The sequence below is a fragment of the Dromiciops gliroides genome, chromosome 1 (assembly GCF_019393635.1).
Source record: "Dromiciops gliroides isolate mDroGli1 chromosome 1, mDroGli1.pri, whole genome shotgun sequence".
Taxonomy (NCBI): domain Eukaryota; kingdom Metazoa; phylum Chordata; class Mammalia; order Microbiotheria; family Microbiotheriidae; genus Dromiciops; species Dromiciops gliroides.
The window spans coordinates 381,686,389-381,706,298 of NC_057861.1; the positions used below are offsets into that span (position 1 = coordinate 381,686,389).

General features: G+C 35.3%; 1 protein-coding gene across 1 annotated transcript in view; it reads left to right on the plus strand.

The window, feature by feature from the left end:
- Positions 1 to 19,910, plus strand: part of CDH6 (cadherin 6) — a 176,218-nt gene that overhangs the window by 139,971 nt on the left and 16,337 nt on the right. The window contains exons 8-11 of the mRNA XM_043976765.1: positions 8,081 to 8,217; positions 12,020 to 12,141; positions 15,784 to 15,901; positions 16,002 to 16,253. Of these exons, the coding sequence (XP_043832700.1) occupies positions 8,081 to 8,217; positions 12,020 to 12,141; positions 15,784 to 15,901; positions 16,002 to 16,253 (629 nt within the window). The remainder of the gene's footprint in view (positions 1 to 8,080; positions 8,218 to 12,019; positions 12,142 to 15,783; positions 15,902 to 16,001; positions 16,254 to 19,910) is intronic.

Sequence of the window (19,910 nt, forward strand, 5' to 3'; positions counted from 1 at the left end):
ACCTTTCACTGTTGCCAAACTTTTTATGACCCCCCCCACATTCAGTTATGCAGCCTTATATGGGGTTGCGACCTGCAGTTTAAGAACCTAGGCTCTGGAAGCAGTTAGGTGGCACAGTGGATAAAGCACCAGCCCTGGATTCAGGAGGACCTGAGTTCAAATCCAGCCTCAGACACTTGACACTTACTAGCTGTGTGACGATGGGCAAATCGCTTACCCACCATCGCCCTGCAAAAAAAAAAAAAAAAAAAAAAAAAAAAAAAAAGAACCTAGGCTCTTATCCAACCTTCCCATTTGATGCATTATGCCTTTTTTGTAAAATCCAAGGCTAGGGATGGAAGAAGGCCAATAATAAATAAGAAAAGGTGATGTTGTATGTGTGTACCCTAGCTATTTAATATAATAACCAAAGTATCTTAACCCAGTCATTTTTCAGGGGGTGAGAAAATATTTTTAAATATTTATAAACATGTTACTGAATTTGTGAATACACATTATCCTTTTCATTTATTGCACAGTGAAATTATCTTCATGCTCAAATTAAAATCACAAAAAATAATATTGTAAGTTTGATACTGACACACTTGCTTTTAGTAAGTTTCGATCCATAAACAGAATCAATGCCAATTTAATCAGATCTGAGTTAATCATTTAAAATAATAAAAAGTATCAGTAAAAAGAAAATGCAATTCCAATCCAGTTCAATAGAAAAATCATTCAAGGACTTGGTTCATTTAATGTCTATTTTCTCAGGTCATTCAATGAGAGAAATAAATTCCATCAAAAAAATTAGCATTTATAACACAGTAAGCAATGAATTGTGATAGCTAAACTATTCTAGGAGGAAAGTTTGGTTATATTTGCAAACTAAAGCTGTAAGTGGTGAACAATCCTCCCATAAAAATAAAAATTAATTTTCTTATAAGAGAATTATATGGAAATAAGATCATCATTAGGTATAAAGGAAATATAAGTAATTAAATAGTTTTACCCAAATATCTCACCTCTCTAGTCCATTATTTTAAAATACATTGTGTAATTTAAGTTTTAGGAATGAGCTAACACTTGAGAAACAATTGTTAAACATCTGCTATGTACAGAGCAATAAAATACTTTCTGGAGAAAATACAAAGAATAAATGAGGGGCAGCTAGGTGGTGCAGTAGATAAAACACTGGCCCTGGATTCAGGAGGACCTGAGTTTAAATCCAGCCTCAGACACTTGACACTTACTAGCTGTGTGACCCTGGGCAAGTCACTTAACCCTCATTGCCCTGCAAAAAACAAACAATAAATAAGACACAGTCTTGGTGTTCAAGGAGTTTCCATTCTGGAAAGTGGAGATGGCATGTACAAACCTAAATAAAACATAATTCAGAAAGTACTAAGTGCCTAAATGAAGCATGAAGTTCCATGAGATAGATGAGGGAAAGATCAGGATAGACTTCACAGAGAAAGGGACATTTGATCTGGAAAAATGGGTCATGATGGAAAAAAGGTATTCTAGAAACAGAAAGAGCATGAGCAAAAGTATGGAAGGGCATAAGAATGGAATTTGACTTGGTTCAGTCCAGTCTGGCTGCTCTGTAGAATACATAAAGAGAAAGAGTATGCAATAAGGCTAGGAAGGTATACTGGAGCTAAATTACAGTGGACCTCAATGTCAAACTTTGCTCTTGATAACATTAGAATTCTTATATGCTGCTTTAAAAAAAAATTCAATTCATGGAGCAAAAGAAGCATTTCCATTAACACTTTCCAGGAGATGGTTTTTATATATTTAAAAACATGTTTTCCTTCTAAATAACAATCATGATCGAAATGTTGCTAACTTACTGTTTTCACATTCGAGCAAAATCTCACTTAGGGATTTCCAGGAATATCAAATACCTAGAATGAATCCAAGAATGGAGAAGTTGAAAAGGTCTCAGTGGCTTTTGAGAAAACAAAATAACTGTTAGAAAACCAATTCACTAAAGATACGTATCAGTTCAGAGTAATTTGAATCTGGAGCAGAGATTAGGAAAATACAACTAGTCTAATCATTTCCCCTACTAGATATAAAATCTAAAGGTACTGAAAGGTTAAGTGACTTTTTTCAAGCCTCTAGGTCTTAGTATTTCTAGTCCAAAATTTTTCCCCAAAAAGTATTATATTTCCCACGGTTGTATATATAGAAGATACCTTCAAGCTTTCACTCAGAACCTATTTATTTTTGCTTTCTGCACAATACTCAGAAAAATGATCATGTGGTTTCTTAACTCATGGCAGATTAGAAGCAGAAAATTAGACAGTGGTAAAGGAATAGCTAGAGACTTATGCAATGACCTTTACCCACTGACATCACGGAAGGTTAAAAAAAAAAAGTGTGTAAAAAGGAAACAAAGACCTCATAAAGCATAGCCATCTGGGACCATCAATATAGAGAAAAATAGACAGATTTCACAACCAATATGAACTGAAGGTATTAATCAACAATGTACCATAACCATGTTTCATCATCACTACAAACTCAACGTTTTAAAATGGAATTCATAATTTTTCCTCGGAAACCAACTACCCCCTCCATACTGACCTGTTGTCCTAGGTATCATTTTCCCAGCCACTAAATCTTGGTCCCTTTACAAAGACCTATCAGTTCTTCCTTTGTAATATATCTTTCCATATTCCAGGTCCCCTTACCAGCACTCCTTTTGAGCCCTTAATTTCTTAAGGCATGGACCACTTAAAACTCTTCTTAATAGGTTCCCTGACTATGTCTACTCTCTCCCCACTACAATCAATCTTCCTTCTCACCGGCAATTTTCTTCTAATGTTATTTGAGACATATCACTCCTTTACCTCAAAAACCTTCAGTAACTCCTACTATGTATAGGATAAAGGCTAAGGTCATTAACTGAGCATTCAAGGATCTCCACAATACAATGCCAATCTACCTCTCCAGCTATTACTCACTACTCCCTAATATGAACAACATGATGTAGTAGGAGAAAATAGTTGAATTTAGAATTGGGAAAATTGGGTTAAAATTCTGTTTTTGATGCTTACCAGCTGAGTGACCTTGGGCAAAAGACTAAACTGCTAGTCTCCATGTCTTCATACATAAAATGGTTAATAATACTTTCTTTAATAATACTAATAAAACTATAAATTTATTAAACATTTATTAAAGCATACAGATACTTACAAGGAGTTCAGAAAGTTAAGAAAAAGAAGTCCTGGGGGCAGCTGGATGGCGCAGTGGATAAAGCACCGGCCCTGGATTCAGGAGGACCTGAGTTCAAATGCCAGTCCAGACACTTGACACTAGCTGTGGGACCCTGGGCAAGTCACTTAACCCTCATTGCCTAACCAAAAAAAAAAAAAAAAAAAAAAAAAAAAAAAAAAAGAAAAAGAAAAAGAAGTCCTACCTAGCCTAGAATTCCAGCCTGGTTGGGTTCTTCCTCAAGTCCTCCTCCATGAGCCTGCTTTAATCAGGAACTCTCTCCAGCAAACTGATTGTGGAAGCTTTTTATAGGTCTGGAACAGAGGCGGTCCTTACACACTGCTTCAAGCTGATTGGTTGGTATCCTCCAAATCCATTGGTTCTGAAGGTGTTCTCAAGGTGTGATTACAATCCAGTTAACTTGAAGTAGGCTAATCAGCAGTTAATCACTCTCACTTGATTCAATCAGTCTAGATTAATCTCCAGGTGGGTGTTTGAGTATCTGCTAAATCTCATTATTTCATCACAAAAGAAAGTATTTTAACCATTTTGTAGTTTCATTAGTATTATTATAGTATTTTATAGTTTTATTAGTCTTCTGGAAAATCTGTGTAAACTTTTTTGGCCCCTCCTTTGTACCAGAAAAGAAGTCTAAATATCTTCTTTTTCTCTTATGGGGTGTTGACAGTACCTTGTTATAAAACTTAGGTTAAGTATTTGGTCATAGGCTCTGTGTTGTTGCTGGCCTTTGCAAGTCCTCAGTGGCTTCTGCAAAACTCCACAAAAATTCCCATTTAATTTCTTATGCCAAACCATTATAAACTGAAACAAAAATGGGAAGAGTTACAATGTGGGATAACTGTATACATGTGTCATATAAATTTATGTAAACACGTGTATATAAAAACCGAACTTGCAGGATATAAAGCAAATTCATACAGATCACCAGTATTTTTTATATTATATCAATAAAAGCAGCAGGAAAAGATAGAAAGCAATTATTCCCTTTTAAAATTACCAAAGAACTTCTAAAATACTTGGAAGCCTATAATTCAATATATACATATATATGAACTATGTAAATGTAATTACAAAGAACTATTCACAGAAATAAAGACAGACCTAAATAATTGTAAAATTTATTAATTATTCATGGATAGAATGAAGTAATATAATAAAAATGACAATACCTAAATAAATTTACTAAGTACTAAATTAATTTACTTGTACAATACTACCTAAATTAATTTACTAATCAAACTACCAAAGAATTACATTGTAAAACTAGAAAAAATAATAACAATAAAAGTCAGGGGGGAAAAGAGTCTCAAGAGAAAAAAGAGAGAGAGAAAAGAAAAAAATCTTGAGAAATAATTGAAATAAATGGGAACAAAGCAAGTCTAGCAGAGCCAGATCTCAAATTATACTGCAACATGGTAATCATTAAAACAATTTGGTATTGGTTCTAAAAAAGAGAGATCTACCAGTGGAACAGATTAGGAAGGAAGGAAACAAGAATTTAATAAGCACTTATATGCTAGACACTGTGCTAAGTGCTTTACAAATATTATATCATTTGATATTCGCAACAACCCTAGGAAGAAGGTGTAATTATTATCCCCATTTTAAAGATGGGGAAAATGAGATAGACAAAGGTTAAGTGAATTGCCCAGGGTCACATAGCTAATAAGTGTCTGAGGCCAGATTTGAACTTGTTTCTTTTTTAATCCAGACCCAATGTATCTCCTAGCACACAAAATAAAAAAGCGAATGTATCTAATACTCAAGTATTCAATAAACACAAAAACCCTCACTGTTTGACAAAAATCACTATAAAAAATTGAACAGCAGTATAGAAGAAATTAGATTTTAGACAGCACCTCATATCTTATAGAAAGAAAAGCTCAATGGCTTTATGACCTAGATACAAAAGGTCTCATAATTAACAAATTAGAGAAATATGGGGAGGAGATTGCCTATCAAATATACAGATAGGAGAAAAGTTCATGATCAAACAAGGAATGGAGAGGATCACAGAAGATAAAGTGGATAATTTCAATTATGTCAAATTTAAATGGTTTTGCATAAACAAATCCAATTAAACTAGAATTAAGAGGGAAATAATTAACTTGGGGAAAAAAATCTTTGTATCAAGTTTCTCTATGATAAAGTCTCATTTCTAAGATATACAGGATAGGCCAAAAGTCACAGAGGGGTCAGATATTTTAATAACTTTTTGAAAATTAATTTTCTCTATTTTTTTTACCATTTATAAGACTTTATTTTTTACATGTAATGTAAATTCATTTTCCATATATACTGTATATGATGCTATGGTATTATAAATTAAAAGCAAAAAATAAAGGAGTAAGTAAATATTCATGACTTTTGGCCCACCCTTTTTTTTTTTCAGGGCAGTAAGGGTTAAGTGACTTGCCCAGGGTCACACAGATCATGAGTGTCAATTGTCTGAGGCTGGATTTGAACTCAGATCCTCCTGAATCCAAGGCCAGTGCTTTATCCACTGCCCAACCTAGTTGTCCCTTTGACCTACCCTTTATAAGGATCTGATTCAAATTTATAAGTAAAAGAGCAATTCCTCAGATGATAAATGATCTAAGGACAGTTTTCAAGGGAAGAAATTTAGCCTATCTACAATGACATGAAAAAGCCCCAAATTACTGCTAATTAGAGAAATGCATATTAAAACAATTCTGAGATTCTCCCCATTCTCATCAGAGTGATAAATATGACAAAAAAAGAAAATAATAAATTTGAGAGAAACTGTAGGAAAATAAGCACACTGATGCATATTTATGTTGATGGTCCTGTCAATGGGTATAACTCATTTGAAATTATACATAAAAGGTTTCTAAACAGTGCATGTCCTTTCACCCATCTCTACTACTACTAGGTCTTTACCCAAAAGAGATCAGAGGAAAAGGCTCTGATTTATGTATAAAAAATTATAACAGCTTTTTTTGGTGCTAAAAATAATGGAAACTGTGGGATGCCAACAAATGAAGAATGGCTGAATAAATTGTGATATATGAATGTTATGGAGTGCTTTCAGAAAAAAGGAAATGGTTTCAAAAAGACATGAAAGACTTACATGAACTAATAAAGAGGAAAGTAAGCAGAACTAGAAGAACAATTTATACTATAACATCAATATTATAAAAACAAATAATTTTGAGGACTTTTACAAACTGATAAAAAATGAAATGAGCAGAACCTAAAGAACTATTTATACAATAGCAACAATACTTTGAAAACAAATCCCTTTGAAAGCTGTAAAAACTATGATCAATACAGTGACCATTTGTGATTTCAAAGGACCAATGATGAAACATGCTATGTATTACAGAGAGGTGATGGATTTAAGATACAGAATGTATACACACACATACACACACATATATGTGTGTGTTGTGAGTGTATATATTTGGATGAAACCACTAAGAAAATTTGTTTTGCTTGACTGTACATATTATAATTTTTTTCTTTTTTAATGGAATGGGAAGTAGCAGAAAGTGAAAATAGATAGCTTTTAATTTTTTTAAAAAATAGAGAGGTTGGGTGCTGCTACAGATGTGAACTGTGTCATGTACTTTTAGATGATGTCACAGCATTATTAGTTTTATGTCACTGCTTCACTTTGTTGGAAGAGAACTTTCAGAAAGTGGGCATAAAATGTAAATAAATTTGTAATATAAAAAAATCAATAAAACTTTTTTTAACAAAATAAATAAATTCAGCCTGAAGAAAAAAATATGATAGCTATTATTAAGTATCTGAAAAGTCATTACATGGAAAAGAGATTAGATTTATTTTGCTTGTTCTCAAAGAACAAAATTTGGAGTGGGGGTGGAAGAGAGCATTAGGAAGGATTATAGAAACAAAATTAATTTGGACATGATATAAGGAAAAACTTCCTAACATATAGAACTGCCAAAGTATAATGGTCTGTCTCCAGAGGTACTGAAGATCCAGGTTACCTCTCCATGTGTAAGTCTTCCAGATTTCAACCTCCTTGGAGAGCTTCAAAGCCTGGAGACCTACTTGTCATGGATGCTTTTGAGGATTCTTGCATAGATATCTGTTAAATTAAATGGCCTGTGAGAACCCTTACATCTTTGAGATTCCATAAGCCTTTTAAGTGAAGACCTTGCCTTATCCTACTCTGTAATCTCAGGGCCTAGCAAACCATGTAAGTGCTCAATATTTTTAAAATCCACTTATGATTACTCAGGAATTATTCCTTAAGTGGTACCAGATAAATGTCATTATTCTAGAATATTTGATGATGCGTGTTAATCAACATTCCATAGGCTTTGCCACATAGAAATGAATTATTAAAATATTAGTTTTCTTAAAATAGATTATGGGATAAGTCCTATTAACTATAATAGACAAATATTTAAAATATATATTGCATATGAAAGACAATTCAATGACTTTCCTCTCCATGAAATTTAATATTGTCAGAATATTAAAAGTTCAAGTAGAGGAAAGCAAAGTTGTGTGTTTTGGAATCAGCAAAACAGAAATACTGTTCTCTCTTTCAAGTTCAAAGTAGTACAATTATTAAAAAGTCACCTTCCAAATTTCATACAAAAATGAAGTAAGTCATTGAAAATCCCCCAAATTATTTAAATTATAGAGTTCATCTAATTCTATAACATGTCATTAGAAAGTAATGAGTTTAGAAAAATACCAGAAAGTATCTTGGAACATTCTTCTTAATGTGAATCTATACACTCTGAAATAGAATCAACAAGGAAATAATAACTGCTAGGTGTGTTGTGGTAATTTTGGGAAATATTAGAACAGCATTTAAGAGAAAATCATTTCTAAATTCTGCTCTCCATTTCAGGTATTCAGTAGATCGACATACTGATATGGACAGAATATTCAACATTGATTCTGGAAATGGTTCCATTTTTACTTCTAAACTTCTTGACCGAGAAACATTGCTGTGGCACAACATAACTGTCATAGCAACAGAGATCAGTAAGTCAGAGCAAAATACTACAGCTGCCTCTCATGTCAGGAAGTGTCTTCTGGCTGAGGGCTTATGAAGAACAGTTGAAAATTGTCAGAGTGTAGAGATGATCCTACTCAATAACTCTTGAGCAAAAGAAGCACCATGAAAGATAGTCTGCAATAATTTTTTTCTTCCTAGAGCGTTTCTCTTTTTATACATGGAGAGGTAGCCTTGGACTTTCAGTGGGAGGAGAACAAAGTCCTATGCTTTGCAATCACCAAAATAGAAATATACCTTTCTCTCCTGTGATTTACTTGGTGTACATACCAAGATGTTATAGATAAGACTAGAAAGTAGATTCTCACACTGTAGTTATATGTACATAAATACATATATATATATATACATATATATTCATGTCTTATTAACCAAAGCTATTAATCATTTACATCTTAATCTACTTCAAAACTTCAAAAGATAGTATTTCATCAGTGTGGATACTTATTTTACTTCTATAGAATAAAATCCTTCCACACTTTAGTAGAGAGAGGAGGGAAAGGAGAGAACAGCATTTATTAAGTACCTACTATATGCAAAGCACTATGCCAAATCGGGGAGGTAGGTGCTATTATTATCCTCATTTTACAGTTGAGGAAAATAAAACAGGAGTTAAATGACTTGGCCACAGCTAGTGCCTGAGGTCAGATTTTAATTCAAAACTTCCAACTCCAGGCCCAGAACTTTATCTAGTGATATTTATGAGTTGCTATAGTCAAAAATTTCAGCACATGAAAACCACCATCCTTTTATTATGGTTCTCCACAGTTCACAGAGCTATTTGTCCTTAAGCTATCAACCCAGTCCTTTGCTAGTCCCCTACTCACCCTCCGTCCTGATAGTGCTTTCCATACCTTGAGTTATGCTTGCCTACTCTTCTCTGATCATGCCATGATTCAGGATTGCCCCAGTAGGAAATTATACTCATGTTCTCCAGTGGATCTGGCATCTTATCAGTGTGGACATTCCAACAGATTACAACTCATCCATACCTGCTCATTCTGTGAAACTCTTTGTCTATGTCGTTCAATAAATATGAGACCACCCTCCCCTAAACTGTGCAATGTGATGAGTTTCCTTTCTCGGTTTTTCCTGACACTATGAATTGACCAGTAGAAAACAGAGGCTGTTAACTGGTCATCGCTTGCTCTCACTGCAAGAATCAGCCTTTCTTCTTTATTAATCATATATTTTACAATGTGAAATTCTTTGGTAACCCATGAAACAAAGAGTAGGAAATCATATGCAAATGAGGGCAGCTAGGTGGTGCAGTGAATAAAGCCCTGGCCCTGGATTCAGGAAGACCTGAGTTCAAATCCGGCCTCAGACACTTGACACTAGCTGTGTGACTTTGGACAAGTCACTTAACCCTCATTGCCCCGCAAAAAAAAAAAAAAAAGTACACATGGAGGCAGCTAGGTGGCACAGTGGATAGAGCACCGGCCCTGGAATCAGGAGTACCTGAGTTCAAATCCGGCCTCAGACACTTGGCACTTACTAGCTGTGTGACCCTGGGCAAGTCACTTAACCCCAATTACCTCAACAACAACAACAACAACAACCACAAAAAGTACACATGTATATACATGTTATATGTAAGCATATATACATATATATTCACATACACACATACTTATTTCTTAAATGTGGATATCCCATAACATCAGTATTTCTCCTCTGGGAAGCCCATCTTCCTGGCTTCAGTCTTTTAAATAACTTCAGTATTAAAGAGATTATTATTTCAGCTGTCCTGTGGCACATTAATATAGGCTGAAAACCATCAGAAACCAATCAGAAAACCATTGCTAGTGAATAACAATGACAGATTTCATGAAATATGATCCAAAGTGGAAACTGCAGAGAGAGTCCTTGAGATTATTGTTTTGCAAAATACCAATTACATAATGTAGCTTAATGTAAGGAGCAATGGATGACAGTGATGAGACTATGAAAGTAAAACATTGCTTTATTGTTGTTGCTACTACTATTATTATTATTATTTTAGGAAAGAAAGCCTTTTTAATAGTCAAGTCTTTTTGGTTTGCTTGTTTTTCCAATGACACCTAACTGCCTCATTTAAACACCCACCCCATGTAATATTATAGCATGAAAATGATCCTCAGTTTTTCAAGCACTGTGCCAGTGCATGTTCTGGGAGGTGCTGCTAAGCTGGAAATGCTTCAAATATGGATCCAGTGATGTGTCATCTGAGAACCACTGTATCTAGATTTGGAAAGGTCCTTCATCAAAGTGTCATAAGAGGATGTATTTTTGAGTTGTGGTAACTTTCTGAGCTTCCACCAAGTCTAGAAAGATTATGAGGCATCCAGGTGCTATGCTTAGATTGGCAGTTAGGCAGACCTGAATTCAAATCTGACCTTAAAGCACTATATGAATGCTAAGGAAGAGGAAAAAGAAGAGGAGGAAGAGGAAGAGGAAGAGGAAGAGGAAGAGGAAGAGGAAGAGGAGGAGGAGAAGGAGGAAGAGGAGGATGTGTTAGTGAAGGGTCACAGATTCAATGAATCCAAATTAATAGAAATTATAGATCCATGAAGTAATGAAGTGTGAAATGCACTTAGTTTGTTTCTATTCTATGAACTTACCCAGAGAATCATAGAATGTTAGACCTGGAATAGATTTTACCACTTATTTAATAACAAATCTTCATTCTACAGGTGAGTAAACTGAGTCCCCAAGAGATTTAGTGATACCAATTCATCAACTAGTACTTCTTAAATACCTAATATGGGCCAGACACTGTACCAAGTGCTGAAGATACAAGCAATAGAGTATACACAGCTATATAGTAACAAGAAACAGAACTAAAATTCAGATTTCCTGGTTCCTAGACCATTCCTTTTCTTTTCTTTTTTTTTGTTTGTTTTTGCTGGGCAATGAGGGTTAAGTGACTTGCCCAGGATCACACAGCTAGTGTCAAGTGTCTGAGGCCAGATTTGAACTCAGGTTCTCCTGAATCCAGGGCTGGTGCTTTATCTACTGCACCACCTAGGTGCCCCCAGACCATTCCTTTTCTACTAAACCATCCCAACTTATTTTTAACACCTTAAATATGAACAATTTCTATTTTAACAACTAATAAGATTTCTATGAATAGTGTATACATATAATGATTAAGAAATGTTAAAAATTTATCTGGAAAAATAAAAGGGAATTTGAAGGCAAGAGGAGATTATAAATCATCCAGTAAAAAATCACATAATTTTATAGAAGAAACTGAATGGCCAAGAGGTAACATGGCTAGTTAGTGACAGATATAGAATAGACCCATTTCTTTTGTGTCCTAGTCCAGTGCATCTTTCATAATATAATACAATAATTGATCTTCCAGAATTATCAAAAGAATTTGTGCACCTTAGGTTTTTCAGTCATTACTTTTGTTATATCTTTATTCCATGTGACCATTTTACAACATGCCAACTTTTTTAATGCCTCCCACATAGCTTTCTCATTCTGCTTCCTGGCTTTTACTCATATTCTATTCATTTACTTTTTTTCTAGTTTCTATTGCTTTACGACTTGCCTTTTCTAAAAAACCTTCCCTGCATACTCTCACTCTGCCTTGTGTTCCCTTTTCACTAAACATAGATTGATATTATTATTACTTAGTTACTTTGCTTTCTAGTTTCATTTAATGCGTGGCTCACAGGAGGCTCATCTATATTTTGAATTACTTAGCTAATTATCGTTGCCTATACTAAATGAATGATCAGTCTGATAAATGAAAGCTCCTTCTTTTGTGACATTTTACAGACAATCCGAAACAAAGTAGCCGTGTACCTTTATTTATCAAAGTTCTAGATGTCAACGACAATGCTCCAGAGTTTGCTGAATTCTATGAAACTTTTGTATGTGAGAAAGCAAAGGCAGAACAGGTGAGTATAGTGAAATAATAAGGTACAGTCAGAACTCATTAATTCAAAATTTGTAATAAATCAGCTTGGGTTGGGTCAAAATTCTTACTTTCTGCTATCTCTGCTTAGGAAATTATTATTCTAAATAAAAATCTAGGAGAGAAGTTTAGCCTACTCAAAACCTCACGTTCATTATATAGAAATGATGCTGCTAGATACACATTAGTTTTATTTATACATTAAATCAGGCTAGTGAGACCCCCCTACTAGGAAAAAAATCGTTAGTTCATTTAAATCACTATATAGTTTTTAATTAATAAATATAATTCCTTTTACAGGATCCTATAACTCAGACTTTTCACGTGTACTACCTAAAGGGGCTTCCAAAATTTCCACTTTTAGTAGTGAGCTAGGTCTTTAGAGAAAAGATGAATATTCTTTTTTTTGTCTTGGATCATTGTATTGTTGAGAATAGTCAAGTCATTCACAGTTCTTCATCAAACAATATTGTTGTCCCTGTGTACAACTTTCTCCTGGTCCTGCTCACTTCATTATACATCAGTTCATACATGTCTTTCCAAGCCTTTCTGAAATCATCCTGCTTGTCATTTCTTATAGCACAATAATATTCCATCACTATCATATACCACAGTTTGTTTGGCCATTCCCCAGTTAATGAGCATTCCTTTGATTTCCAATTCTTAGCCACCACAAAAAGAGCTGTTATAAATATTTGTGTATAAACAGCTCTTTTTCAAGATGAATATGCTTTCAGAGTAAGCCTAGGTAATTGAGGGTGGTTTTCTAATACTTTCATTTACAAGTTCCCCATTAGATGTTTTCCCTCAAAATCATTTGACTAGTTGATATCACTCCAATGTCAATTGAGTAATTAAGATCAATTAGCTAAGGGAAATTTACTAAGAAGATATAACAAAGACTAAAGTCCATCCCTTAGACTGGGGGCACTCTGTCCCTTCTACATAGCCACTCAGTTCCTGAGAATAGTTGATTCAAACTTAATGTGGTTGGTATAAAACATCCCTTCCCCCAATCTAGGGGCAGCAGGTAGTGGATACATCTTGACTCTGGGAACCCTTTTCTCTCTTCATAGCATTCCTACCCAGTTCACATCTTAGTGTAGCATAACCACACCCTTGATGTCATGCCCTTGCTCAACCAGGCAGGATCTTTGCAGGGATGTTTTAGGCAGGTCATTCCTTTGGACTGGCTCCTTACTGAACTCAGCAGCTATGCCTAGCAGCAGACTCTACAACAAATTCCTGTGCTTACCTCTGATAGATTTTCTAAACTTTTAAAGTTTACAAGTCTGTAACCCGGTCTGTTCCATACACATTCACTTAAAATCAGGAAAGAACAAAAACAAGGCACCACACAATCATGGACACAAGATGGCCAAGTATGAGAGTCGATCTGATGTTCCTTCCCCACTAAGAGGCTTATATCAGGTAGTACCTACTGCAAGGGAAGACCATCCAGCCAAACATTTTGTATGCATACTCAGTTCCAGATCACTGACCATTTAAAAATCTTTTTATTGCCATGCAATAACTAATCAGAAATAGAGGAAGAGTACTCTTTGTGAAGAGAATGACTCCTCCATTATACATTTTGGGAAGAAGGTTCACCAAACTTCCATGTGAATTTTAGCCAGGTAGTGCATATTTTACATGCTCTAAGGCAGGGGTATCAAACAGGGGACAACACTACCAAATGCTGCCAGACGAGATTAAAATATAATTGGAAAATATTTAACACAATAATTAAAAAAATAAAAAATAGAAAATGTTAATATATTCTAAGTCAATATGCAGGACTCAGGAATCCCTGTTTATGGTTTAGTGGCTTCTGTTTCTATTTAAGTTTGACACCATTGCTCTAAGGAATGAGCCCTCATTGGCCAGTCTTCTGATAATAATCTTTCCCCCATTAAAAATTTGCTATCCTCAGCATACTGGTTGGGGTTGCATTTTAAAACACATTTTCCATTTGGCAAAATCCATAGTTCAAAATCCTGGCTAGCTTTCTTGGGAGGCTCAACATTATCATTTCTTAATGCCTTTGCCAAATTTGCAAATTAACATTCTTCCGAATTTTCATCTACATGGTGATACTATTTTAGGTGTTTTTTAGTTAACTGGTATCATTTGACAAGTTTCTCATAAATGCTTGTGAAAGGCCTTTACCAATTCAAAAAGAAAAGAAGGAAGTCAGGAAGGAAGCTGGGAAGGGGAGGGGAGGGGAGGGGAGGGGAGGGGAGGAGGGGTCCCTACTGTTTTCCAAAAGCACATGGGCTGCAGAAATGTTTAATGTGATCGTACATATATAACCTATATCAGATTGTTTGCTGTCTTGGGGAGGGGTGAGGAAGGGGAGGGATAAAAATTTGGAACTAGAAATCTTATAAAAACAAATGTTGAAAACTATCTCTACATGTAACTAGAAAATAATAAAATACTTTTATGATTAAAAAAAAAACATGGATTTTTAGGGACCTGGGGTCAACTGGAAGTCACCCAGTGATCCTTAAGTGAAAAACCAAACTATCTGGTTGAAAAATCTTCCATGGGTCCCTCGATGAGAGTCCAGACAAAACTTCTAGGTGTCCTTTTTGACACAGGGCATACTGATAACCTTGAAATTCCAAGCAGATTTCCTCTGGGTCCCTAGATTAATAGGCTCCCAAAATTTCCCTCTTGGGTCCCTGCCACTGAAAGAGCAATCTGAAATGGAATTCCAAACTCACCATCCAGTGGCTTCTTCTTTTAGGGAAATCTAAGTGAACCCTGATTTCAAGTTTTAGGGTTCTGCTTAGCAGAGTTATAGGGTTATATATAAACATCAGCTATGACTCTAAAATAACCCCCAAGGAGATCTTAACATCCCATGATAGAATTGCTGGGTCCTAGTATAGAGAGTTTGTGAAATATAGAATTCCTCCTATGGAAGATGATGCTGGCCATTCCAGGGGTGCCCTAGGATGTGTTCTCTTGCATTAAACTGCTTACGGCCCCTTTCCAAGCTGCACATTCTCTGTCCTTCCTAGACTCCAGCAAGATCTCTTTTCCTTTCCCATAAGCCCCTAGCAGCTGCTCTAGTCAGCCCCTCCCCCAGGGAACTATCTCATTGGTCTCTGAAAGCTGCGGGTGTGGCTTGACAGGTATTCAGACTGCCCTTCCCTCATCAATTCAAATGAGTGAGAGTTCCTAAGATTCCTCATGAAATAAGTTCTTGCTGCCAGTGTAAAAAATTATGTCAAATTTTGTCAAAATCAGACCTAATCATTCTAAACCACGCAAGGCAGGGTAACATGGAGAGAGGGGAAGGATCTAGTCAGGCTCTTTTCCTTGTACTTGAGATTTGATTGCTTAGGCGAGCTGCTGAACAGACTTTTCCCCGCCTTCGCAAACGGCCTCAGTTCTAGCAGGCAGTGAAATAATATAGTTTGATAGATCAAAATGATAATGTTTTATGGCTTTTTTTTTTACACCCAAGGATTTTCCAATCACCCAGTCCTTTGAATGAGGCAGATTCCCCATCAATCTTTTAAATCCCATCATTAATCTCAGCAGTTCAGTGCAAATGGAGATGTCAGGCCATCCCAATCAGAAAAGCAATACAGCAACTTTATTTCAATTGTAGCTGATCCAGACCCTGAGTGCTGTTGACAAGGATGACCCTTACAGTGGGCACCAATTTTCCTTCTCCTTGGCTCCTGAAGCTGCTGGCAGTTCCAACTTCACTATTCATGACAACAAAGGTAAATTAATACGAATGACATTCCAAAGGTTGTCCTCTTTATCCTTACTCAGTTTAATATAATTTTTATTTTATTTGCCCCTGCTGCTTTCTGGTTTCAGACAACACAGCAGGAATCTTGACTCGGAAAAATGGCTACAATAGACATGAAATGAGCACCTACCTCCTGCCTGTGGTGATCTCGGACAATGACTACCCAATTCAGAGCAGCACAGGGACTGTGACTATCCGTGTGTGTGCATGTGATCATCATGGTAACATGCAGTCCTGTAATGCAGAGGCCCTTATTCATCCAACTGGACTAAGTACTGGTGCTCTGATTGCCATCCTCCTGTGCATCATTATACTTCTAGGTAAGCTGCTTCTCTGTGGGCCCTCTGTCCTAGGGGTAACAGGGAACATGTAGTTATAAAACTTTAGCTTTTTGTCCACCTGCCCCATTAAAATATACATCTGGAGGTAGGTGAGTGGAGTTTTAGGTAATGGAACCTCAATGACAACCTAGCTTGCTTTGACTGGTTGTGGGAGCTAAAGATAAAAAACATGTGATAGCAGTTATTTTTTTCCAAAAATATTCTTTTTCTAATCTGAGTAGGTATGAATTAATGATGATTTGTTGCCTGTCAGTTTCATTTTCCATTTAGCAAGATACTTTGGCCTAGTGTAAAGAGCAATGAACTAGGAGATGGAGGGGTCTGGGTTCAAGTCATAACTCTGCCCTTTACTGTGTAATTTTGGCTGACCACATCTTTATGAGCCTAAGTTTTCCCATCTGTAAAATGATGATCATAATACCAGTAGATATCTACCTGACAAGGTTTTTATGAAGATCAGAGTATTTCATAACCATTAAACACCTATATATGGGGCAGCTAGGTTGCGCAGTGGATAGAGCACTGGCCCTGAATTCAGGAAGACCTGAGTTCAAATCTGGCCTCAGACACTTGAGACTTACTAGCTGTGTGACCCTGGGCAAGTCACTTAACCCCAATTGCCTCACAAAAGAAAACAAAAAACAAACACCTATATATAAATGTAATCAATTATTATTGATATTTAACTTGATTAAATGATATTTAATTAAGATATTGTTGATATTTAACTTGATCAAGCAATAAAATACATTATGTTTATGTATATATACTATACATTATATATGACAATACATTTATCTGGATAAAATCATATATTATTTGAAAGAAATATATAAAATATTTAATTTGGCCTCCACTAAAGCCCTCCTCATTGTGACATGGAAGTGACTTTGGGTTCTCTAAGGCTCAGACAAGAGAATATAGAACATATGGCATATGTAAGAACTTCTGTTTAGCTTTTAAAATCTTTCATAACCTGGCCCCAACTTATCTTTCTAGTCTCATTCAATACTACTGTCCTTCCCACATTTAAGGTCCAGCTAAATGGGCCTTTTCTTTCCCCTTACTCATGATACACCATCTTTCATCTCTGCGTCTTTGTACAAGTATCCCACATTCCTAGAATTCACTTCCTCCTTCTTTCTGCCTCCCAGTTTCTTTCTTCCTCAAACACCAGCTTAAACTAAAAACGTCTTTTATGATATACCAAGTTATAGCAGCCTCCCTCCCATACTGCTCCGTATTTAACAACTTTATAAAAAGTTGCTTCTCTCTATAAGTAGGTGGAGGTTTGGGGCAGTTTCCACACCAAGAATTCTTTACATTGACAAAATTAGTGTGTGATAATAAATAGAACAAAAAATAAATAAACAAAAGTTTTTAAAGATTAAGGAAAATAAATATTCTTTTTGTTAGGTTTTTTTTTTCCTTCTACCTTCCTCTCCTCCTCTCCTTGGCTTTCATCCTGTCCTTTCTCTCCATATTTAATGATGCCATCTAAGAACCCTGCCAATACTATCTTGGATTCAAAATTATGTGTTCCCTCCATGGTTTGTACTAGTCTTTGTGAATCTTCAACTTAAGTCAGCCTGGCTTATTTTAAGTGGCTCCTCATCTTCTCCAAAGTTGAAAGAAATTCCACAATGACTGCCCACTAATGGCATCCTGTGAAATTTCCTGGTCACAAACCATTGCTTTTAGCCAACCCCTACAGATCAACTCCTTAGAACCATCCCATGGGCCAACATGTATGAAATGACTGTATGGCATGATATACTGGGAGATAACTATGTCAGAGAAAGACTTACATCTGGGATTCATGAGAAATGAGTTGAATATCTGTCATAATCAAGAGCAAATGATGATCCAGCTTCCATTTTTACTCACAATGGACCTGTCATAATTCTCCCTGTAAAAGTTGAGTTAGAAATTTTGAGCAGTTCTATAGCTCTTTGAGAACCAAGAAAATCTTGCTACCCTTCAAAATATGGAGACTGGACTGGAAAAGTTCATGTTCCCAGTAGATAAAGTAGGACATTACAGTTAAGTAACCCAACTTCCTGAAAAAAGAAAGAAAGCATATGACAGACTCAAAGAATGTGAAGAATAAAATGAGTTACCTGCATTTTTCTCTAAAAGGATGCCAAAATAATACAAGAATGAAATATTCAGGAAGTCTGGATCAGTGTTACTAATTATTATAAAAACCTTGAAACCCAACAACGGAACTGTGAGAGTTTTTGACAACTAAGGTATGAAGGAGGTATTTAAAGCTATGAGAATAAATAAGATGCTGGCATAAGATGCAAAGGAAAAAGTGCAAAAAACAGTAATTTTAGTGATGTAAGTCAATAAAAATAATTGCATAATAGAAAGATTTTTAAAAATCTTTTCATAATTGGTGAGATCTAAGATTAGATAATAGAACCTTACCGAGATAGGGTATTGGGTTTTTAAATGGTTTTTCACATAATCTTAAATCCAATACTTTTTTGTGGAAGTCTGTGGAAGAAAACCTAACAGCCATCAAAAATCAGGTAACTTTTCCATTATCAAGAGGAAATGCATATATACTTGATATCTGACATTGTCAGTAGAAAGATTTCATGATACCTTCCATGAGTTAAAGGAAATTTTAGTGCAAACAAGATTTCTTACTCATTCTATTTTTTCCATAGCAATTTACCTTGGAAATTTTTATGAAAATCAATGGGAAAAATATGAGTAATTTTACAAAAAAAAAATAGAAGCCTACCTATTGTTTCACAAAGGAAGATATACTTCTATAGTGAAATATTCTACACAATAAAGATTTCCAAATCCCAGCTAATGGCCCAGTCACCTCAAACAAAATTCAATAAATAGTATTTGATAAAGGAAAGAACACTAGTCTTGAAATTTTAAGGCCAGGGTTTATGTTTTATGAGATATATGATCTTGGGTAAATTACAAGCAGCCTTAAACATCTTTTACGATGAGGAAACGCCAAGGAATCTCTATAAGCTTCAGCCTTCTCATCTGTAATATTGAGACAGCACTTCCATTATGAATTACTGACGGGGCTGTTGTGTCTAAAATAATGACTAATAATGATAATAAAATGATAATAATAGCTATTGTTTTTATTAACTCAGAAAAACTCTATTACAAAAAAAGAAGTGAGAATTTGTCATCATCAAATTTACCTGCAATAGAGCCACCCGTAACTTTAAAGTACAATTTACTAGCATAAATGTTAAATGTTGCACTGCCCAAACCCCAGATATCATTTGGATTATGCATCTAAATTCCAAATACCATAAATTATTTTGTATTGTGTAACTTTCTAAAGAAGACAAATTTCGTATTTCTCTCAGATTCTCATAAGAGATCAAGCAGGAATTGTTCTTTCAATACATATCTGTGAGATTCCATAGGATTAAATATTTGAAGAGAGCCAAGAATTTATTTGGTCCTCCATAAAAAGGCATACGTACATTACAGACAATAATAACTCCTATTTCTCCAGCCATTTGTGGTATATACTGTCCTTAGAACAATTATGTTGGTAGCAGAGGGTAATTATCCCCATTTTCTAAATGAGGAAACTCAGAAAGATGAAGTGGTTAACCTGTGGTCACATAACTATGGCAAAAA